The sequence below is a fragment of the Lactuca saligna genome, chromosome 1 (assembly GCF_052625555.1).
Source record: "Lactuca saligna cultivar CGN05327 chromosome 1, ASM5262555v1, whole genome shotgun sequence".
Classification (NCBI taxonomy): Eukaryota; Viridiplantae; Streptophyta; class Magnoliopsida; order Asterales; family Asteraceae; genus Lactuca; species Lactuca saligna.
The window spans coordinates 25,054,258-25,078,652 of NC_136417.1; the positions used below are offsets into that span (position 1 = coordinate 25,054,258).

General features: G+C 34.0%; 4 protein-coding genes across 12 annotated transcripts in view; 2 read left to right on the forward strand and 2 right to left on the reverse strand.

The window, feature by feature from the left end:
• Positions 1 to 8,507: 8,507 nt before the first annotated feature.
• LOC145003830 (uncharacterized) lies at positions 8,508 to 8,846 on the reverse strand. Its single transcript, XM_078962743.1, has one exon. The coding sequence runs from the start codon at positions 8,844 to 8,846 to the stop codon at positions 8,508 to 8,510; it is 339 nt and encodes a 112-aa protein (XP_078818869.1).
• A 155-nt stretch (positions 8,847 to 9,001) lies between these two features.
• On the reverse strand, positions 9,002 to 10,020 carry LOC145003840 (uncharacterized). The gene is made up of 4 exons (XM_078962748.1): positions 9,874 to 10,020; positions 9,515 to 9,791; positions 9,164 to 9,273; positions 9,002 to 9,121 (listed from the first exon to the last, which is right to left on the reverse strand). Exons 1-4 carry the CDS (start codon positions 10,018 to 10,020, stop codon positions 9,002 to 9,004), a joined length of 654 nt encoding a protein of 217 aa, XP_078818874.1.
• A 4,716-nt stretch (positions 10,021 to 14,736) lies between these two features.
• Positions 14,737 to 19,449, forward strand: LOC145029336 (respiratory burst oxidase homolog protein C-like). Its single transcript, XM_078977904.1, has 12 exons — positions 14,737 to 15,269; positions 15,369 to 15,531; positions 15,614 to 15,662; positions 15,758 to 15,871; positions 15,948 to 16,370; positions 16,446 to 16,829; positions 16,955 to 17,050; positions 17,174 to 17,289; positions 17,394 to 17,496; positions 17,586 to 17,635; positions 18,052 to 18,560; positions 19,145 to 19,449. Exons 1-12 carry the CDS (start codon positions 14,840 to 14,842, stop codon positions 19,252 to 19,254), a joined length of 2,547 nt encoding a protein of 848 aa, XP_078834030.1. The 5' UTR covers positions 14,737 to 14,839; the 3' UTR covers positions 19,255 to 19,449.
• A 3,433-nt stretch (positions 19,450 to 22,882) lies between these two features.
• Positions 22,883 to 24,395, forward strand: part of LOC145029358 (uncharacterized) — a 49,704-nt gene continuing 48,191 nt past the window's right edge. For 7 of the 9 annotated variants that reach the window (XM_078977935.1, XM_078977917.1, XM_078977958.1 and 4 more), the window contains exons 1-3: positions 22,883 to 23,171; positions 23,474 to 23,541; positions 23,631 to 23,677. The gene's annotated coding sequence lies outside the window, so the exon portion shown is untranslated. Of the gene's footprint in view, positions 23,172 to 23,461; positions 23,542 to 23,630; positions 23,678 to 24,395 lie in introns of all 9 variants that reach the window. The other 2 variants (XM_078977928.1, XM_078977952.1) reach the window with 2 other exon arrangements.

Genomic DNA, 24,395 nt, shown 5'->3' on the forward strand with positions numbered 1-24,395 from the left:
CCTCAATGTCATGAAGTTTCTGAACTGTCCTCGATGCAGGGATCAACTCCGTTCAACTCCTACACATAACAACCTTCCTTAATTACCATTTCATACTAGGGTCAACTCATGTCAAAGTCAACACATTGGTCAAAGTCAACTTTTGGTTAAAGTCAACATATGGTTGACTCACTTCGCCGAGTTGGTCCACCAACTCATCGAGTTCCTTAACCCACCAAAATCCTGGAACTTCGATCCTACTCGTTGAGTCTTTCAAGAACTCGTGGGGTTCTCCTATATACAGAATAGGAACCTTTTGCTCATGAGTAGTCGAGTTCATCCTTGAACTCGTCGAGTTCATCCTTGAACTCGTCGAGTCCTGCTTCATAAAAGTTGAAGTGTTTAGTCCTTGGCTCGTCGAGTTCTTCCTTGTACTCATGGAGTTCTTCTTCATATAGTTGGGACATCGCCTTGAACTCGTCGAGTTCATCCTTAAACTCATCGAGTTCTGTAGTGACAAAAGAACATGGTTTGGCATGCGGAATTAAAGTTTGCACAATTAACATGGTGATGTGGGTGCTAAAAGATATATTCGGTCATAGTAAATGAGTACAAAAAGGGATCTAGTCTAGAACTTCATAAATATCTCACTCACTAAATCTCTCAAGCACACCTCTAAGTGTGGTATGAACCCACCTTATATAGAGGTGTTTACATGTCTCTCTCTCACTCTCTAACTCTTATTAGTCATAAGGCTAGTGCACCACATGCAAGAACATCAAAAGTGAAATCAATTCCATATTCATCAAGAATCTGATTTTTGATTTTCGTGTTGACTTTTAGTTCATTAGTTGATAATCTCCAAATCAGATTCAGAAATTAACTCAAAGCACAGAGATAGAAATCCAATCAAACCACCGAATCCAAAATCAAACTCTATTATCGATTTCAGGAATTGAAATCAAAACAAAACTAAAACTTCAAACTTTTGAAAAACGATTAAACGCTTCTTACGAGATCACAGTCGACACTACATCGAACGTTATCAAAATCGAGTTTGAAATCAAATCAATGTTAATCGAACAAAGAGCATATGCGAGAATGATGATAGGTAACTAAATCGATTTTCACTTGGACTTAATCAATTAGTAATATCTGATTTAGTCAAGATAGGTTTAATGGATAGATGAAATATGATTAAGATAAAAAAGAAGTATAATATGAACAGTAATAGATCCAATTTTGTTTGGGCTCAAAATAACCAACATGAACAGTAAAGGACCACGAATTTGGGCTCACGATGAGGATCAAATGAATTTTGGGTGACTTCGAATATAATCAATATCAAATCCAAAAATGAACAACAAAATATGAGATTGGATTGAACCTTGATCAACAAAAAATTATTGGATCACAACAAATGGGTTTTCAAGAAAAAAAATGATCCAACGAGTCAAAATGTTCAAAAATCAAGAACACAACGCATGATTTAAGAGAGATCAAGAGAGATCATAGAGAAAGACTCACCAAAATTGTTTCAATTGTGACAAAAGTTGTCAAACCGAGAATCGTTCTTCAAAAATCACCTTGATCTTGAAGACCCGCTCTGATACCAATTGTAGTGACAAAAGAACACGATTTGGCATGCGGAATAAAAGTTTGCACAATTAACATGGTGATTTGGGTGCTAAAAGATATATTCGATCATAGTAAATGAGTACAAAAAATGATCTAGTCTAGAACTTCATAAATATCTCACTCACTAATTACTATGAACTACATCTCTCAAGCACACCTCTATAAGTGGTATGAATCCACCTTATATAGAGGTGTTTATATGTCTCTCACTCATTCTCTAACTCTCATTAGTCATAAGGCTAATGCACCACATGCAAGTGGGTCTACAAAAGTCAAACATTTACAAAGTCATACATGAAAAACTTTGCACCCCAACAAGTTCTTTGATCTTCAAGTCCATATTTACGTCCATCTTGTTGAGTCGTCTTCTAAACTCAACCAGATCGATCAGAAACAGAAAATGTTGGGGAACCATAACCCGACTCGCCGAGTTCCATGAACAACTCGTCGAGTCCCCCAAAGTCCATGTCTATCCAGTCGATTTCATTCGGGCTTAATGAATCTAGAACATAGATCTGACCTCATAGGGTCGATATAGCATGTAAAGTTACAAACTTTATGTGCATGCATGGGTTAACTAGCTCATAAGGACCTTAAATGAAGTCTACATGGTACATGGGACTCCCATGGCTATAAAGTTGGCACCTTTATGCCATCGGAACCCTTAAGGGTTCAAGATCTAAATGTACAACCCTAAAGATGCACACAATCCTGAAAATAGCTTCACTATGGCTTAGAAAAGGTAGAAACTAACCCTAAATAGAGATCTAAGAAATGAATAGTCAAGGTATCAGTTTTATACCTCAACTGAGCTGGAAATGTGCTAAAACCTCTGGATCTACTTGCTTTCTCTTGATCTCCCAAGCCTCCTCTTTCTTCTCAAGCTTCAAAGACACACACAAATGGCACAAAAGCTCAAGAACACTCAATAATCAATTAGGGTTTCGTGAAGAGAGTCTGAGGGTGATGGAGGATGGAGTGGAGACCCTATAAGTTGTTTAAATAGGGTGCAAACCCTCAAACTTAGGGTTTCATCCAGACATATCTATTCATCGATTCAGGGCTTCCGACTCAGCGAGTAGATTCTTCCACCCGCGTCCAAATTTCGCATCTAGTCGACGAGTTGGACCACCAACTCGTCGAGTCCCAGAGTGAAAGTCCAAAAACATTATAATAAAAATACGTAGCGGGAGCTAGGCATTACAACACACCACCATAGGACCACCATTTCCCAACCATTATACCACCAAAAATCACACCCAAACACCCCCTTGACCACCATGATCAGCTCTCCACCCTCCCCTCATCATCGTCTGCCAAGAAGAAGCAAGAAAAACATGGAAACAACCTTGTTGCCACCCTCCTGCCGCCCCACTACCACCATCGAACAAACCCCACCTCCTGTGGAGGTGCTGCTGTGTTGCTGCCTTAAAAGACCTACCCCATCATCTCCTCCCCTCCCCACTCGTTAACCATGATGTAACATCCATAAAATTCATGAAAATTTTAAACTTTTTAAACATTCCAACACCATCCATTGTTTACAAATTGTTTTCAAAATAGTTTAACATCAGAGAAAATCCCAGAAACCATAACATAAAATATGAGGAGGTGCATGATCAAGCCTTCGCCTTCCCGCGATCAGCTGAAGTACCTGAAACAAAATCCACAATTGTAAGCCAGAAGATTAGTGAGTTCCCCCAAAAGACCACGACACAATCATAACCAAAAACAACATGCATAATAAGCCTTCAACCTATCTGGAACTCTCCCAAGCCTTCGACATGACTGGACCGCCTCGCAGGGCCTACAGTCTATCCAAACCGCTCATCAGCCCTTCGGTCCAACTGGACCACCTCATAGGCCTTCAGTCTATCCAGAATGCCATGGGTCTGTTGGCCTACATCACAAAGCAGGACCGCCTCAACCCAACCACATACCCATATACATGTCGACATTTAAAAAAAATTAAGCATAAAACTAGTCTACAGACAATCAAACTAATCTACAGATCACTAAGAATAGCAACATCTTATCTATTAGGATACCGATCTAACAGATCATAACCACATAGAAACATCCTATCTACCATGATACCAATCTAACATATCACAACTGTAATAAAGCAGGATAACAATACAAAGGGTCGGCCTTGGTACCTTCGACCCTTGAGTATAGTGAGGAACAAACTCACCTCACAAGTAGTGCTAACTGACAAACCCAACTCTCAATCACAACTCCGAACTCAAATTCCTACAACCATCAAGAGACTAATTCCATCAAAATCCCGAAAAGCCCAAATACACCTTAAAGTCAAACTTGGTCAACCATGGTCAAAGTTAAAGTCAACAGTCCATGTTGAACCAACTCATCGAGTTCCTTCAGTGTTCAGAAAACCAAGAAAAACCCTAGCCAACTCGCCAATTTATTTCATCAACTTGTCGAGTTCGCTAAGTATCCAGAAGATGGGAAAACTCGATCCAACTTGTCGAATTGGTAGAGCAACTTGTCGAGTTTTACTAGCCTTAATGCATTCAGACACTTTTAAGCAAAACCGAAGCCCTAAACTATAGATCTGGTCCCTCAAGACTGAAATACCTCATAAAGATGCTAGCTTTACGTTCATGCATGGCATCAAGAGGGCTAAAACACTCAAATAAAGCTTATCAAGGGACCTACGGCATGAAGGAGGGCCAAGACTTGATAAAGTTGGCAACTTTAATTCCATGGAGGCCATGAGATGTCCAGATTTGAAACCATGGCTCCATAACAAGCTCTAATCCAAGAATAGTCCCACGATAAGCTAATAGTGGACATAACTTCCAAAAGAAGAGATCTAACAAAAGGATGATCAAGCTATCGACTTTATACCTCCAAATGGCTGCAACAACATTGGAAATCTCGGATCTAAAGCTTCTCTATTCAGCTATGCACCACCAACTTCACCTCTTTTAAGAAAAACACCAAAGAACACTCTATAAACTCTCACATACTCAAAATGGTGGAAGGAGGCACAATTAGGGTTTTATCTGGACAAGGAGGCGATAAAGGAGGCTAATAATGAGAGTTAAGGCCTTTAAATAGGGTGCAAACCCTAAAAATTAGGGTTTTCATGATCAGCCTTTAACTCATCGAGTTGGGGCCTTCCAACTTGTCGAGTAGACATTGAAAATACATGGGCATTAAATACTCTACACGACGAGTTGGAGCCTTCCAGCTCATCGAGTTGCCTTGAAAACATAAATAATAAGTTTTAATTTCATACCTGAAGATTGAGATGTTACACACCACCAGAAGAAGAAGAAGAAGATGGAGGCAGCAAGAGGCTGCTGGAAGCCTCTTGCCACCCCATTGCCACCTTTTCCGCCAAAGGAAACATCGGGCACCACCACTACATGTCCTGTTGTACAACCACCGTAAGTCTACCTCCACCCTCCTTTCATCGATCCATCAGTACTAGAAACAAAAACATGGTTGGCGGAATTTTTTTAGCTATGCATGTGTTCGACGATCAACATGAGGTTAACACCTCCTATTGTAAACTTCAATTAAATTGTCAACAATTCCCCCTCCCATTCGAAAATCCTTTGCAAAACGTCCAAACCTTTCAATTTAATTAAAAATGTTTAAAACTCAACCCTACCTCGAAAATTTCCTTCAACATAGGTCCTAACCATTTACACCCTCATTTCATTTATTTAAACTATACCCTTCCTTGAAATTTATTTACAAAATAAGTCCTAAAATTATAAACCTCTATTTTAAATATTAAAAATAACCCCTCACTTGGAAATAGTTAACAAACTTGGTCATATTTAATTTATTTAAATTAATAAATAAGCCCTATACTTTGTTTAAGTTACCAAACAACCCTCTACATATTTATTTATATAAAACTTTCCTAGGAAACTAAATTAATCTTGGAGGTTCATGTTCAAGGAAATAAATCTCAATTCCTCTCATCAAATACTTGGAACGACCCGACACCCACACTTTAAGGTGAGTGCTGCGGCCCTTATTTCATATTTTTACATGTTTTGGGAGAGAATACATATGTTATATGATATTAATGTTGGATTAGGTATCTAAGCTCATAACTATAATTGGAAGAGAATACATGTGCTATATTCCTGATTCGGAGTTAGATCTTATCGATTCAGCTGCTTGTGAGGTGAGTCTTCCCCACTATAGTTTCGGGTCGAAGGCACCAAAGCCGACCCATTTGTTTGATAACCTGATATTGCTGATATGCTAAGTATGATACAATATGCATGCTAGTCTTATTATGCTAGTATGGTAGGTCTGTAGGACTACCTGTGAATTGTTTGTTTATCTGTTTATGATATTATCTGTTATATGTCGACATATTGTGTTGGTTGGGTTGAGGTTGTTCTACTTTATGTTTTAGCCAACAAACCTCGGAGTATGCTAGATATGAGCTGAGGGTCAGGGATGGCATGCCCGACTCATAGTGAGGACTCATGAGCGTTCTAGATACGAGCTGAGGGTCGAACGCGGCATGCCGGAATCGTACTGAGGGCTTAGCGGTATTCACTCGGTTGACTGACTAGACCGGGGAGCAAGCCATCCATAAGTTGTGGGCCTGTAAGGCAAGCCAAACTTTTGTTGTGGGCTCAAGGGTAATCAACTTTGTAAATCTGTGGACCAATTGCATGGTGTTATTATATTGTGTTATTTGTTATGTATTGGTATTTTAGGGGAACACACTAAGCTTTGGGATTACAATTTTGGATTATGTTTCAGGTACTTCAGAAGATCGCGGGAAGGCAAAGGCGTGTTCGTGCACCTCCTCATGTTTTGTTTTTACGATTTTGGGATTTCTCTGATATGAATCTTATTTTGGAAACAATTTGTAAACAATGATGATTTGGGGTTTTATTTTAAAAGTTAAAAAATTTCATGAATTTTACGAATGTTACATAAGACGAAAGCGTGATCGTGCACCCCCTCATTCTTTTGGTTTTACGATTTTGGAATTTATCTGATGTGAAACTTATTTTGAAAACAATTTGTAAACAATGATGATTTTTGGGTTGTTTAAAAAGTTTAAAATTTTCCAGAATTTTATGAATGTTACAAAGAAAGGAAGAATGATGTGGCAGGAGTAGAAAAGACACTATATATCCGTTGATAAATATTAATGTTCTAAAAAGCTCGTCATGGTTTCGCCAAGGTGTGTCATGGCTCCAAGGCTTGTACTTACTGCTAAACTTTAACAAAATGTCGCCTTAAATCATATATTTATATAAAAGTGAATAATAGTAAAATATGTATGTGTGTGTGTATATATATATATATACACACACACACACAGATATATATATATATACATATATATATATATATATGTATATATATATATATATATATATATATATATATATATATATATATATATATATATATATATAATTGCCTTTAAGTCATTCCTAACAAATGATGTGGTCCGCTACGATTCTTAAAACTGTGAGGCTTGACATTGCCGCCAAGGCATGCCTAATGTTATTTAGTTCCTTGATAAATATATAGAGTATATAGTATCTTTATAGTTAGGTTAATCTCACCTTATAATTTGTGTTTTTTCCGGATTATATTTCAAATTTATTATTTTTTTCCAAATTATACTTCAAATTTTTTTTCCCTGAAAACGACCTTATATTTTTTCATTTTTTTTCGAAAGCCTTCAACTTTGTATTTTTTTTTTCGGGAAAATGACATTGTAGCCCTACGAACTTTTTGGATTAGTCATTTTATTCCCTAAACTATTTTTGTGGCTTTTTGAGGGAACCAAGTTGTGGACAACCTGTTTTTTTAGTCCATTTTCCTTGGTTTAGTCAGTTTAGATGAAACATATACAAAACTTAGGGCCCACTTTTCTCTCTCTCTCTCTCTCTCTCTCTCTCTCTCTCTCTCTTTACAGTTAACACTATTGCCACCTGCTAAAGCCTTAGACCTAAAAAAAACTCGTTTCTTTCGACCACAATCACAGTCGCTCAACCCCTTTGGTCGATCCGTTAGTAAAATAGACTTTTCCCCACGCCATATCGGAATTTTCTCTTCCCCAGTTACCGGATCACCATGAAGACCTTGTTTCTCTGTATCGTCTTTCACTAACAGATTGAGAGGAAATGAAGAAGATGATTCATGACCGAAGTCCTGACCACTTCCTGAAACCGGTCCGTTCTTGGTTTTCTTGAGGAATCACTGTGGGAAATTCAATTGGGCGTTTTCAACGCGAAGTATAAAAGCTTCATGGTCGTAAGCCATGGCGGCGACCTCCGTCATGTCGAATGTTCCAAGCCAACGATTAGGACGGTTTCGCCACCATTTTGTGCTGTAAATTGGTTGAGTTGGTTGAAATGGAGGTCACATTTTGTTCATCATCATCATCCTTCATCTAGGGCTCAAATCACTCCTGGTAATGTTGTTATGGGTTAAAAAAATCATTTGTGGGGTCTGTGGTTGATGTGGGTATATGGGAAGAGGGTGAGAAAAATTGGAGCGATATTTTTATAATGATTTGATTGTCTGTTGATTATTTCCATCAAATGCAAAAATGAAAAGCTTCGAAGAAGATCAAGATGGAAAAGAGGTGGATTGATGTTTAGGGCTTTTAATTTTCTTCATATGTCTAGCGTTTGTATGTCTATCCGCCATGGTAGCTTCATCAAAAACTTGCTTCCGTTCTCTGGTTTCATCAAAACCCATATGACCAAAGTCCATGTGTGTAAAATATGTGTGAGAGAGATAAACAGTGGCAGACGCAGAAAGTTATCATAGAAGTGGCACAATTTTTTTCGTCCGAATATAATAACAAAAAAAAAATTAAAAGTACTAGTACATCAAACCGATTCATTACATCTTAATATTCAAATTTGACATATATGGGTACACATTTTTTGAAACCGACCCAATACATCTTCGATCTTCACTTTCATAAGTGCTTCTTTTTCAACATAAGAAATCATGGCATCGTTCAAAAAATCACCACCTATTTTGTTACGCAAATCCGTCTTCCAAAACTTCATCGCTGAAAAACATCTTTCGACTGTTGCTGTTGCAACGGGTAAAACCAAAACCAATTTCAATAACCTATAAACCATAGGATAAGACCGATGTTTCCCCGTTTCCACCATCAAACGAGAAAGGTCGTAAATTCCTTGCAAACTAGTGAATCGGTCATCTTTATGCAAAGCGTAATAATACATTTCAAGTTCACCATCAAGTTACATACTCTCTGCGTCATCAAAATCTTTTGTGTATAACTCAACTTTAACAACTTTATTTTGTCAAATTTAGCAAATGAATCACAAGTACTCAAAGCTCCCATGTATTCTAGTAATTGGATGCTAAGTTGACTAAATCAGTCCCCAGATTCTATAATTTGTATATCCATAACGATGTTGAAATTTTCAACTTCAAAATGAAATTGATTAGTAACTTTAGTCTTACGTCCTCTTGATGTGACATAATTTTCCGTTATCTTCACAATATTAATCTCATGTTTTTGACAAAAAGATAATACCTTCGATAAAAGTTTAGCAAACCTCGTGTCTTTTAAAGACTTCCATGCGCCCATTGTCCCTCGAACCATAGAAGCCACTTTTAAAATATCTTGATCCTTTTTTGAAGATGCTTTGACAATACATTCGTGAGGTGTAAAATTTCATACATCAAATGTAAGTAAAACACGAAATCTAATGTCTTGAAATATTTTAAGATGCCAAATGCTTGATTTCGGTTACTTAAAGTGGATCCTTCCTCTTCGACATAAGCAAGAACATGACGAACCTCCGGGAATAAGTTCATCAAACTTGTGATGGTTTTGAAATGTGAACCCTATCTTGTATCTCCCGCTCAAAAGTTTCGAGTTTACCATTTCCAATTGACATTTGCACCCTTTCTCTTTGACTTTCCCGTAGCATGTCTTGTCTTTTACATGAACCACCTGTCACATTAACCACCAAGGAAAGTTGCTCAAAGAAATCGTCAACACCATCATGCTTCTTTGCTACACCCACAATAACTAGCTGAAGTTGGTGTGCAAAACAATGCACATAATGCGTTGAATCATTATCTTGTAAAATCATAGCTTTTAGACCATTAAATGCACATCGCATATTGCTTGCCCCATCGCAACCTTGTCCTCTTACCTGATAAAAAAAGATATTAAACATTAAAGCGAATAATATTCAATTAAAATTCATTATAAGGAAGAAAAAATGTTATATTTACCTGGGACATACTCAAATTGTTACAGGTCAAAATGTCATCTACAGCCGCTTTAAGAGTCAAAGATGATGTATCATTCACGTGCACCACTCCAATGAATCTTTCCTTCACCACTCCATAGTTATCGACATACCTCAAAACTATGGTCATTTGTTCTTTTTTTGATACATTACTAGATTCATCAACCAATAAAGAAAACACATATTTACCAATTTCTTTGCAAATATCTAAAACTATCTTTGTTGAAAAGCATTTAACAATCTGCTTTTGAGTCCTCAGGCACGTCACTTGATTATTTTTAGGAGCATTTTCTAAGGTAACATTGTGAATGCCTTCATTATGGTCTCTCGAGAAATATAATAACTCAAAGAAAAGCTCTCTATTAAGAGAGTCACTAACACATCATGACCCCGAAATGGTAAACCATTTTCAATAAAAATTTACAACACCAAATCGAAGCACCTAAACGAAGTTTATAATTGCTCTCCTCAATCTTGGTGTGCTTCTTGAAAGCTGCACTAATAGATTGTTTTTCTTTCAATAAAAATTCACAATTGAAAACTATCAATACCTCCCACATGATCTCTCGATGAATGTTTTTTATTCCAACTATCAAAACCTTGTGAAACAAATGCATCTCTCCCATGTTGTTTTCCCACCATATCTCCACATACATAGCAAAATAAACAAAATTCTTTGTTCTCTTTTATGCTATATTCTAACCAATCAAAGTCATCAAACCACTTAACAACAAAACATTTTTCTTTTAAACCTATTTTTTTTAAGGGAATGTATGACCTTTTGGTTGACAAGGTCCTTGAAGCAAATATGCCCTCCTTATTTCATCTTTTTTATTTTGATGGTAAGTTGTAATCTTTGGTCTAACACCCGAGCCTTTTGGAAGATCTTTCAGTTCAACATTTGTAATTGGAGTAGTTGTAGGTTGTGGATTTACATTAGAAACTAAAGGGAATGATTGATTAGAAGGACATGGTCTTTTAGAGGATTCTTCAAATACTTAAATCATTGGAGCATGGTCTTTTAGAGGATTTTCCAACACTTGATTTATTGATGCTTGTTCTTCTAAAAAAGGACTCAATTTTATCCTAACAATTCAATATCAAACAAATAAACCATCCAAGTAATTTCAAGGTTAACAACTACTAATATTAAGTAAACAAGTAATTTCAAGGTTAACAACTACTAATTTCACCTAAACAATAACAAATTTCAACAAAAAAAACAACAACTAATTTGACTAATTTCATAAACCTAAAATTATTAATACTTATTTGTTTCATTGTATTTGTAGGATTGAAAAGAGTGTCAAGTCAAGCGAAGCAAAATCGAAATACTTAAGACTTGTTAACTTGGTTGAATGGTTGTAATCGATTGAAGGGAAGCAACCGATTTTTTTTCTCATTGACAGCCTTCACAGAAGAATAAGTGTCAATTTTTTTCTTTTCTGTAGTCGATCGTGTCCAACACTCCATCTTCTTTTCTTTGACTGCCAAATGCATATAGACCTAGAAATTTGGGCTATTGGGCTAATTCTAAATTAGGTTAAAATTTTAATAAGCAACTTTGGCCACAAGCTCACAATGCATTTGGGCTATTGGGCTATTTTTTTTTTTATTGGTCTAGCATTTTTTACACTTTTTATTTTTTGGGCATCAAATTCTCGAAAGTATAGTATCACCCGAACGAATTTAAAGTCGCTGCACCTAATAGAATTTTTTTAACCCTAATGGACTGAAGCGGAGCAGTGGCCCGGGACCCCCCGGGTAACACACACATCTGCCAATATAGATAGATAGATAAATTGATTGATTGAGATGTTGTGGGCCCCCCTTATATTTTTAATTATTAAAATATAAAACTAAGTGAGCTTGTATAATAGGTACTCGGGTTGCCACTTCGTTTTGTCAAAAATGACTTGTTTCCCCTAAAAGACACATAAATAACATTAGAGACTGAAAGGGTAAAATCGAAATTCATAGTAGAGCCAACGTGTGACTTTTCCTTTTTCTTTCCAAAAAAAAAAAAAACATTAACCTTCTGAATGCTTCCAAATAAAGCCTAACATTATTAATTTTTCTCAAAAATTAATAATAATAATAATAATAATAATAAACAAAAAATCAAAAAAACTCTTACGATTACAATTGTTTTTGAAAAAAAAAACTAAAATGGCTAAATCATTAAAAAAAAAAATAATAAATAAATTTACAAAGTCTTTTTCAAAAAAACAAATTTAAGCTTTAAAAAAGAAAATATAAAATATTTTATGATATTCTATTTTAACATATCTTTCTAGTACATGCCAGATCATCAATCGACCGTGTAAACAAATGTGTATGCACGATCCGTGCTATATTTATCAAATATTAGATAGTTATCTAAAATATCTAAAATATAATTAAAAAGATTTTGGAATATAAATACACCTCATAAGATTATATAAATACTAAAAAACTTTATAACAAATATCATATGTTTTTATTGAAAAAAATTAAATAAATAGATTTGAAAAAAATCTACAAAATTTATTATATAAATGGTTATTTTTCATGTATTTTTATTCGGTTTAATCGGTTCAATCGGTTTATTTTGACCGGTTCAACCGGGTTTTTCTAAAAACTAGCCAATTCAATATGGTTCAGAAATGAACATAAAACTGATGATAGTTGAACCGCTCCCTCATCCGCTTCCCGATCCAACCAGTTTAATCGGCTGGTTCAAACCGGTTTTTAAAGCATTGAAAGAAAGAAAAAAAAAAAAAAAACAGTCCAAAAAATGGAGAAATAAGAAATCAAAAAAAAAAATTACCATTCTTTCCCTTCACCACATTCACACCTTTTTTACTAGGTGTGTGTTGTTTGTGTTTATATAATCTGTCCCCACTTTTTAGTTTAAGATTTGGTGGTGAAGTAAGAAGAAATTTTACAAGTCTTTTCACCCTTTCTCGCTCTCTCTTTTGCATATGTTTCTCCTGATCGTGTGATTGTGTCAGGGTACAAAATAATGATGGTAAGAAAAACAGTGGTGTTGCAACAAAAGTCACTATTAAAAGTTCTTGGGTTACTAAAATAGACTAAAGTTCCAATATTTTCAACGATTTGATAAGAATATCCTAAACTTTATTTTTTTTAACAGTAAAATCGTAATTGAGATTTGACAAGAAAGTTCTAATTTTTTTTTTTAATACAAAAGTCCTAATTACCGGTTAACTGGAAAAAAAAAATAGTAAAAGTGTCAAAAATTGTCTGTAATTTAAACTTGTTAAAAAAATAAAGTTTAAAATTTTTTTATCAAATCGATGAAAATGTTGAGATTTTAATGTATATATCCTTAATTTTAAATTAAGAATCACATAGTCCAAGATGTCATTATTTGACGTACTCCAAGATGTAATCATTTTTGCAAATCAAGGATAATAACTTAACTACGTACTTAATTACAAAAATAAAAATAAATAAATAAAAAGTAAAACTAATTAAAAAAATCCTACTTTATAGTATCCATGCAACACGTTATTCTTAATCATATATAAATGTGTCATTATATTATTATATTTTTGTCTTTTATGTACTATTTATATAACATGATAAAGAAAATAATAATGTTTGTTAAAACATATGAAATGGTATGAATATGTTAAATATATAGTTTTTTATTGTTAGATTGTAAATTTAAACAATAAATAGGATTTGGTAGAAATTTAGAACAAATATAAAATGAAAAAATAAAACAACTCATCCGAATGTCAAACGGAGATACATTTATAGTTGTTAAAGAGGTGTTCATATGGGGAGCTCAGGAGCTCGTCAACAACCCATTTCGTTATTCATTCCGTTCTCTCTCTATCGTGTATATTTTAGGTTTGAAACTAAACTATATCCAAATAAATCGACTGAAGTATTTATGATTCGAATACATAGTTCGAGTTAATTGGGTTTCTGACAAAAGAAAGATTAGGTAACCAATTTATTAGTTGCAATATCAGAACGTGTATTAGATAATATATATATATATATATATATATATATATATATATATATATATATATATATATATATATATTCGAATGTACTCAAAAACCTAATTATTACTTTATTTCTTCTATATTTATTGTTTACTTTTGATTTTTTAAATTCTTTGTTCTTCAACTTTAATTTTAAATATTTTTATTTGTATTATAAATTATTTGATAAAACTTATAACAATAAAAAAATATTTAAAACACAATCATATTTATATATTTTCCATAAATATTATATATCAACAACAAAAATATTTAAAATCAAAATTAAATAATAAAAACATCAAAAGTAAAAAAAATGAACAATAAATATAAACAGTCAAAACTAGATTTATTTAAAGACTTACTTCCTATGATAAATATTATATCAGTCAATTTGTCACACGGTTTAATCTGAAAACTCGAGTTCAGAAATTAAATATAAAGAAAACGAAATTAAAACCACCAAATATTAAACACCACCCATATGGTTTAATTGAAAACTCGAGTTCAGAAATTAAATATAAAGAAAACGAAATTAAAACCACCAAATATTACACACCACCCATATGGTTTTCAAATAATTTAAATCTCTGTCATTTGTTTATAAACCTCTTGGGTCCATCGTTGTTCGATTAGTCTTGTTTGTAAAAATAGACCTTTTAATGAACAGGAAGTCAAAATATTTTGGTGTCTCCTAATCATTTCGTCATTTTAAAATTTAAGGGTAGCAATGTCATTAATTTTCGGGTAATTTTAATATATCCTCAAGGGTGGTGACACACACGTTGAGCATATAAGTAGGAGGCCTCTCCTCCTTCATTTTCCCAAAAACAACCCAGCTATACAAATTCCACCATTATTATTCTTCACATTTTTCTCTTATTAATTAACTAACATCCACCACTCTCTTCAGACGATTTTCAATTTGATTAGCTTCGGAAGCAAATGCAAAAGATGAGTACGGATGACGGAAGAACTGGTTTGCCGGAAATCAATATGAACGTCCGTGACGATTCGGAGGCAGTACAGAGCGTGAAGACGGCCGGCGGAGCTGACGTGGACGACCCGGAGCAGCTGAGTGTGTTAGCTAAAGGGTCGGAAAAGAGGTCGTCGGTGGTGCAAAATGCATCGTCGAGGATCCGGCAGGTGTCGTCAGACTTCAAGCGGTTGACTACCTTCTCGAAACCCAAACGACAACCCTTGGGTCGTTTAGACAGGAGTAAGCCCGTCGCAACTTATGCTCTCAAGGGGCTCAAGTTCATTAGCAAGACCGACGGCGGAGCTACACCGTGGGCCGACTTAGAGAAGCGATTTGACCGTCTCACCGCCGCCACCAATGGCTTACTTCCACGGTCGCTTTTCGGGGAATGCATTGGTACTAACTCCATCCATCCATGCATATGTTCTTCACATTTTTTTAATAATTAGGTTTTTATTTAATTATTACTTAATTTAATTTATTTTAATCTGGTAGGCATGAACAAAGAGTCCAAAGAGTTCGCTGGAGAGCTGTTTAACTCACTAGCTCTAAGGAGGAACATAACTGGTGACTCCATTAACAAAGCACAACTGAAGGAGTTTTGGGACCAAATTTCTGATCAGAGTTTCGATTCAAGGCTACAGACATTCTTTGACATGTGAGTATTCAATTATTTAATCTAATCTGTATTTATTCACATATTTTTGTTATCATATGTAGAAATGTGTATATAAATGCAGGGTTGATAGAGATGGAGATGGTAGGATCACAGAAGACGAAGTCAAGAAGGTAGATTTACAAGGAAATATGTATATATACTTATTTTTTTCAAAAATTGCACTCATGATTATAGATAATCTATATTCTATGCCCATGCAATGCAGATTATTAGCCTTAGTGCTTCAGCAAACAATCTAGCGAATATTAAAAAACAAGCTGACGAATACGCTGCGATGATCATGGAAGAGTTAGACCCGGAAAATTTCGGTTACATCATGGTAAGATTATACACACAACTACATTATATATAAGATGATTAATAAAAAAAAGTTAATTAATTAATTAATTAAACAGATTGAGAATTTGGAGATGCTATTGTTACAAGCACAAACACACAACGTGATAGGAGAAAACCGAAACCTGAGCGAAATGTTAAACCAAAAGCTGAAAACCACACGAAGTGGTAATCCAATCAGAAGATGGTATGGAGATTTCAGGTTCTTTTTAGTGGATAATTGGGAGAGATGTTGGGTGATTGTACTTTGGACAGCTGTCATGGTTGCTTTGTTTACATGGAAGTACATTCAGTACAAGAACAGAGCAGTATATAAAGTGCTCGGTGTTTGTGTTTGTATCGCTAAAGGATCAGCCGAGACATTAAAGTTAAACATGGCCCTTATTCTGTTACCTGTTTGTCGAAACACGATTACCTGGCTTAGGAACAAGACCCGGTTAGGTGTTGCTGTTCCATTCGATGATAATCTCAATTTCCACAAAGTGAGTATAATAATATTATGTAAATTATTTTAACTTAAACTTATATAAATACTAAAAAAATTGATATTGTTGTAGGTAATTGGGGTGGCGATTTCGATTGGAGTTGGGTTACATGCGATTTCGCATTTAACATGTGATTTCCCGAGGCTAATTCACGCGACAGAGGAAGAGTATAAACCGATGCAACAGTTTTTCGGGGATCAAGCTAAGAATTATTGGCATTTTGTGAAGGAAGTTGAAGGGTATACCGGAATCATAATGTTAGTGCTAATGATGATTGCTTTTACACTCGCAACACCATGGTTAAGACGAAACAAGCTCAAACTACCATTGGTTTTAAAGAAAGTCACTGGGTTTAATGCGTTTTGGTACACACATCATCTATTTGTTATTGTCTACACGCTGCTCATAGTTCATGGTATCAAACTTTACCTCACAAAGGAATGGTACAAGAAAACGGTAATTATTTAGTTCCTTAATTTATATATGTTTGATTTCATATATTTAATTTGAAAATCATCTTTCTTATCGTATCCTTAATTGTACTAAACTAAATTAACTAATCAAGTTTTGATTATGTTCAGACGTGGATGTACTTGGCCGTACCAATTTCGATTTATGCTTGTGAGAGATTAATAAGAGCGTTTCGATCTAGTGGAGAGACAGTCAAAATACTTAAGGTATATATAGTTTTTAATTCACGGTTAAATTAATTTCAGACTTTTTTTTTTTTTTTTTTTTTTTTTTATCATATATTCACAATAATATGATATATTAAATGATACATTATATGTTTAATTAAGGCTGTGAATTATCCTGGAAATGTGTTGGCACTTCATATGTCGAAGCCACAAGGGTTTAAATACAAGAGTGGGCAATACATGTTTGTCAAATGTGCAGCTGTCTCCCCATTTGAATGGTGTGTAGCTAGCTATACAGGGCTTTTAAAATTCATATTAAGTGATACATATATAAATAAAAATTAAGTGAAGTTAATGATTAATTAATACATGATGTCCACAGGCACCCATTTTCCATCACATCTGCTCCTGGTGATGACTACCTTAGCGTTCATATCCGGAGTCTCGGTGATTGGACTGGACAACTAAAAACAGTCTTTTCAGAGGTACACGACATACATGTTAATATTACTTTATGACACGTGAGTTAATTAGTTTATATGTGTTTAACATGTATGTTTTGGTGGTATGTCAGCCTCTAGCTAATGGAAAAAGTGGACTTGATGGCCAAGGTGAAAATCCAAAGTAAGCGAGTTCAACTCTTTCTAGATTTTCATATATTTTAATATTTAAACTGAGCCATCTAATTGATATCTGAAAGCTTCCAAATTAATTAGTACGAGAAACATGTTACCATCGAATAGTCCTTATTGTTTAGTATATATATAAAAACATAATATATACAAAACCTTTCTTAATTTGCACCTAATTAAACCTTGACTATTTTCATATTTTGTGTACACCTTGCTATCGAGAACATCTATAACATGATTTTCTTCAACAAAACGGATTCTTTAATTCCTTGACTAATATAGCAAATATATGTGGCGACATTATTTTATAGAAAAATTTTTGTTCTTAATTTTTATTTATAGCAACATTATATATCATGGTATTTCACCCACGTAGCTAATTACCTAGTTGAAACTTTTTTTTTACAGTTACCCAAAAGTTTTAATTGACGGTCCATATGGAGCACCATCACAAGACTACAAGAAATACGACGTGGTGTTGCTAGTGGGTTTAGGAATAGGAGCAACCCCTATGATCAGTATTGTGAAAGATATTGTGAATAACATGAAAGCCAAAGAAGAGGATGTGAGTGCCTTGGAAAATGGTACACTAGTACAAAAGAATAAATCAGGACCAACAAGTGCTTACTTCTATTGGGTAACTAGGGAACAGGGTTCTTTCGACTGGTTTAAAGGCATTATGAACGAGGCTGCTGAAATGGATAAAAATGGTATCATTGAGATGCATAATTATTGCACAAGTGTTTATGAGGAAGGTGACGCCAGGTCTGCTCTAATTACTATGCTTCAGTCACTTTATCATGCTAAAAAGGGAGTTGATGTTGTCTCGGATACTCGTGTTAAGACTCATTTTGCCAAACCCGACTGGCCCGAGGTGTACAAGCACATCGCTCTTAAACATACTGGTTCCAGAATAGGTCAGTCCCTTTGTGCGCTAATTCATCTCATTGTTCATTTTTTTAAGATATACTTAAACCGTTTAACGTTCGTAGGCATATCTATATACATTGCTGGACCTTAAAAGGCTAAAATACAACATTTATAGTGACTGGTGATTTAATGCTAATGGGGATTGATCATCAACATGAAGTGCTTATAATTAATAAGCTAATTTATTAACATTGACAAAGAAGGGTATAAAAAATACAGGAATACAAAAACACAAAATTCAAAATTCAGTAGCTAGCCAAATGATGTTATTTCACCAAGTATTTATTGGCACGTTGATAATATTGTTTATCTAACAAAGGTTAAGTAGGAGCGGGTTTGTTTTTTCCATGTCCAAATGGTTGCATGCATGTCGTCAATAAATAAATCATGATATTGAAAAGCTGTTTTTTCTCTTGTAATTCTATCTTCCCACAAGAGAATGCACTGTCGATTAAGAATAGAGTATGATATATATCATATATGATAATAAAACAAGCTCGTGTAATTCCATCATCTGATCGACTGATCATATATGTGATGTTTTCTAACGTTTGTCTATTAAAATCCGCAGGGGTGTTCTATTGTGGAGCGCCAGCACCAACACAAAAGCTGAAACAACTAGCTCATGATTTCTCACACAAGACGTCAACTAAATTTGACTTTCACAAAGAGAACTTCTAAGAAAGTTTTTTTTTTTCCTCTTTTTTTCCCATTTACAGACTTCGAGAAATGAATCAAATCAAACCCTTAACTAGAATCATAAATTCTACCCGTCATCTCTTCTCTATACAGAGATTTGAAGATCAATGTAACTATACTTAAAGATAATGTATTATTTTTTCAATTTTTTTAATATAATATGTCTTTAATGAGAAAGGTTTGAGAATTTAGAGAAAGAGAGAAGTTTGATGAATGAGTGATTTCTCATTATTGAAAGGAAACGGATACAAGAGCTAACTATATACCAGAATGAAACTAACCTTAACAAATTTCTAACAGACTTCATGCACTAACTAACTCAACCACTTGTGCTTATGTGGCAGACGTGGCATCATAAATATCAAAACCCCCCTCAAGTTGGAGAGGAAAAACTCTCAACTTGCTCAGTTGTAATGATTCTTTCTTGGGAGATTCTTTGTATACATATCAGCTAATTCAGAATTTGTTGGAACGTATTGGACGGAAATCAATCTTTCTTGTAATTTTCTCGAACAAAATAGAGTTCCACATGCTTTCACAACAAAAAATCTTACCTTTAGCGACGGCAAATAACGTCACAAATGGATGCCAAAAATCGTCGGTAACATATTTTGCGTAGACAAGTTGCTAAAAGCACATGTCGTCGCTATTAGCGTCGCCTCTATTAATTTTCCAGTCACCGATCGTAGTTTCTCCGGCAAAGCTTCCTGGAGGTATGCGTTGTCGAGTTGTTTCATGTCGTCGCAAATGGTGTCGCCACTAATTTTTTTTAACAATTTATATATGATATTAGTTTATATATTATAAAATGCAGATTTTATAAAAATACATAAATCAATACATACCACATTACATAAAACATCAAATAACATAAAACAATACATACCACATTACATAAATTATCTAATAAATCCAAAATAAATATCAAATATACAATCCATAAACTATCTAATAAATTTAAAATAACATCACCAATAACATAAAACAAGAAATACTAGGCTTCATCGTCTCCCCCATCGTTGTTTTTCTCGTTGTTGTTGCCCGCATTGTTGACTTAGTTCTTAAATAAACGGATAATATCTCCAATTGTCGTCACAAATGTCGGGTTTTGGAGGAAAGCGTTAACATCCAGATTCTACAAAACAAGTATATAAGTTAAAATATCAAATTAAAAAAACAAATTATTATTACATACAAATTAAGTCATAAGCACATGTAACATACATGTTCAATTATCGTGTTTTGTTAGTTTTAAAATGAATATTATCATCCATAATAAATAAAGAACTTTTTGCCACATGTCCTCTTCTCATTCATTTTGACACATGATATTTTCTAAAATTTTTGAATTTTCTATTTTCCACTTGTTATTTTATTGTATTTTTCATTATATTAAATTAAAATTCCACATTTAATATGTAAAGTAATATATATATATATATATATATATATATATATATATATATATATATATATATATATATATATATATATATATATATAAGATATTTATTAAAAAAGATTTATATATGTAATGTATTCAATATTAAAGCCTCATTAATTTTAATAATTCAATTTTTTTCTCATTTTTCTTATAAATTTGAAACTTTTCAAATTGTTAAAATTTCATATTTAATTTAATTTTTTAAATAAACTCATGTAATACATGGGTCTCACACCTAGTTAAATAATATATGGTTTTGAGCATTGAGTTCTAACAAGATAGTTTTATGAAGATTGAAGTAAAACTATGTTTAGAATCATTCGAAAAGACGTGGAACTCTTATGAGATTCCAATCAAAAGTCAATTATCGAAATTAACAAAAATGTAAAAATTTAAGTTGGAAATAAGTAAAATAATAATAATGCTATTAAAAGTTGCAAATTATCTCATTAGAAACATTTAGGCAAAAACCTCACTAAAATTCGAGTTATAACGAAGAAGTTATGACCTATTGAATTTTCGCGACAAAACCGGAACGACGTCATATGACGTAAAAAGTGAGTTTACGATAAATTACTTTTTAGCTTTAGTGATCCAAATGAAAATCGTAATATTCATTAAATCAAGAATTTTCATAAAAAGAACGTCAAAATCTGACTTCGTATGAAGAAGCGATTATTTAAGATTCGGTATAGCAATATATAATTAAAAACTTGAAATAAAGATCGAGTGATTTTTAGCCGACACAACTTAAACGAGAATCGAAGATCTCGTCAATAACAATTCAACGGTAAAATGACAGACGGAAACGGACGTCGGATGAAGAAGTTATGAATTTTGAACAGAGTTTTTTGTCTCGGCCTGTTAAAAATATAATATTAAAAGTGAAGTCAAAATTAGTCATCGGAGTCTAAATGAAAGTTGTAGAGCACGGTTATACCTATGCGTGGATATAAAGAACGTAAAAAATGGAGTTCATATGCGAGAGTTACGAATTTGTGAAGTTTGATAAATCAAAGTACGCCCAGTGTACTCTTGTATGTGATCTGAAGTTGGCTATGTCGCCTACTTTTTCGCATGTGGTACACGTATTCGTAGCCTTGACGCGTTCGAATTGATCCCATCGTACGCCCAACATACGATGGCTTACGCCTAGCATAGTGGCTATTAAGGGAGTATGCCTCGCATACATGAAATTACGCCTAACGTAATCTGGTCCTTCGGATACTATAAATATGGTGTGAGGCTGCCCGAATTTTGGTTACAAATTTGATTCTCTCTCACCCTCTACTCTCTCTCAAATTACCCTAACACCCCCCGAAGCCTAGGAAACATCCCCGATACCCGAAGCAAGTCCCGACGCACCGAAGACCCAAGAAAATAAATATTTTCAAGTTGAAACTCTGCCCACGCAAGGTCCGGTTTTCAAAAAAATCCCCAGTTTCGTCAAAGAAAGTCATTTTAAGAGGCAAAGTGCTTCCCAAATCATCATTTTATCATTCGGTGAGTTCAATATAGGGACAATTGTATGTTATGTGTTATATGTACAATCTGCTTTCACGTGTTATTATGATAATGAGATATACCTTTTGACCACGAAGTGAATGACTAAGCATCACTTGGGTATTGATATGTAGCCTTTTGTCATAACTGGCAAAAATTAGGTTAAGATGTGAATTCCTGAATAATATCATCTGCTTGTATAAGCCCAAATCTCGATCCAATAAGCCAAATTCAATCATTTCGGGCATGAGCCTAAGAATTCTCAATCCAAAACCTTTATTGGACCAATATTTCCTTATTGGGCCCTATTGGGCCGATAGCCTCTCATTGGGTCCAAATGGGTTGAAAACTTTTATTAAACATTATTTTGAGCCGAAAAACTCCTATTGACCAAGTTAAACCGAACACCACTATTTTGGGCCAACCATGGGCCGAGACCCCTCTTGGGTCGGATTAGCCCATCTAAAAAAAAGAGAAAATGGTGAATTATATAGACATGCCACCTCATGAAAAACCAACATGTAACAAAGTGTTTACCCTTCATGTAACCAAGCAACTTCACATCATCCATAGCTAAAGTCAAACCTTAGTACCCTACCCATCCTCTTTTGTCTACCTCTCAGCCATACACATACACACAAATACTTCACATTTCCAAAACTTCAAACAGTTCTTCTTTCCTCTCAAACTTCAATTTTCCTCTCATCTCTTCCTCTAAAAATCGTGACTTTGTATGAGTTATTCAAGAAAGTTTTCTTCAAGCTACACAAACTAGGTAAGTTTTTGTAAAATATGTTACTTTGTTCCAATATTTCACTAACAATCCTTCCTCATACCACTCCGTTTTCGTGAATATGGAGCTTATATCAACCACCATTTCAAGATTCCTTCCAAGCTTAAGCTAGGATTCAAAAAAATTCATCTTCTTCATCTACATCTTGAAAACCCCAAGGTGAGCTTCATACCCCCATATCTTTCGTATTTTTCATGTTTTCGGGAGAGGATATGTGACACCCCGGAACTTCTACTTTGTTCAACTATTCAATACTATCAATGTTAAACTCGCATCTGCTATCTTTTAGCATTGTTTTGAGCATGTTTGGATGATCTAAAGTGTAACAACGTGAATTTTCAAAACAATTTTTCATTTTTGCAAACATCAAAAACCATCATTTAATATTCTGGAATCACATATGTAACAAATGTCATTGTAACAAAATATATCCCATGATCATAAAACAGTTCCTTCGTCAGTATGTACAGATCACGCCGGCGCCTTCCCACGGTCATCGCTAGTACGTGAAGCACATAACATAACAACTGTAAGCATAAATGCTTAGTGAATCCCCCAAAATACTACTTACGCACATACGCCTTTCCAGGCCCTAACCTTTTGGTCCATGTGTCTCAGGGGACTTCCGTCCTCTTGCAACCGGGTATTTGGCATAAACGCAAAAGGTGAGACAAGTATGCGACATTATGACACAAAAACCCATCGGAGGGTAAAACCGACTTTTTTTTTTTACAAAATTAAGGTTTTTTTATGACATTATCCCTTAGTTATTTTATAGATGTAGCGTGTAATTGAATAACCAAATTGTTTTTTTTTTTTTTTTATTTTTTATTTTATTTTTAAAAACAACCACCAATTCTTAAATGGAGAATTTTAGATTTAACAAAAAAATATTTTTCTAACAAAAAACATATTTAAAACTTATATTTCGGATTTCGGACCAGCATTTCAGATGTCGGACTAAAATTTCAGAGTTCGAAAATATATATCAAATTTTAAGAACAATTCTAGAATTTTAAGATAAAAATAGTTTTTTTTAAAATCTAAAAGAAATATTAAATAAGCATAATAAATGAAATATTATGCATAAAATAATACATTCCATTGAAAAAAATGAACATTTCATATATAAATAAAGAGTTTTAGTTAAAAATAGGGGGAAAAAAATCTCTAGACTTAAAAAAACCGTCTGAAATTGATTAGTTTCATGAATTTCGGAATTTCGCCCTTTTATATCTTAAGCTAACAGTACTTATAAAATCAACCATGTATGTTATAAGTTTGTAGACATGATTATTTAAAGAGTTTGATTTATTGAAAATAACTTTTATACAATGCTTATAAACTCTTATCGTATGCATTTTAAAGTATTTTACTTTCCGT

Excerpts from the sequence above, each read along its gene's own strand:
- LOC145003840 (XM_078962748.1), bottom strand. The coding sequence starts at position 10,020 with ATGACCATAGTTTTGAGGTATGTCGATAACTATGGAGTGGTGAAGGAA. Across the intron at positions 9,792-9,873 it reads ACAATTTGAGTATGTCCCAG|GTAAGAGGACAAGGTTGCGA; the intron begins GTAAATATAACA and ends TTTTTTTATCAG. Across the intron at positions 9,274-9,514 it reads GCAAATGTCAATTGGAAATG|CATCTTCAAAAAAGGATCAA; the intron begins GTAAACTCGAAA and ends GTATTGTCAAAG.
- LOC145003830 (XM_078962743.1), bottom strand. The coding sequence starts at position 8,846 with ATGTATTATTACGCTTTGCATAAAGATGACCGATTCACTAGTTTGCAA.
- LOC145029336 (XM_078977904.1), top strand. The coding sequence starts at position 14,840 with ATGCAAAAGATGAGTACGGATGACGGAAGAACTGGTTTGCCGGAAATC. Across the intron at positions 17,290-17,393 it reads GCTGTCTCCCCATTTGAATG|GCACCCATTTTCCATCACAT; the intron begins GTGTGTAGCTAG and ends TGATGTCCACAG. Across the intron at positions 17,636-18,051 it reads GGCCAAGGTGAAAATCCAAA|TTACCCAAAAGTTTTAATTG; the intron begins GTAAGCGAGTTC and ends TTTTTTTTACAG.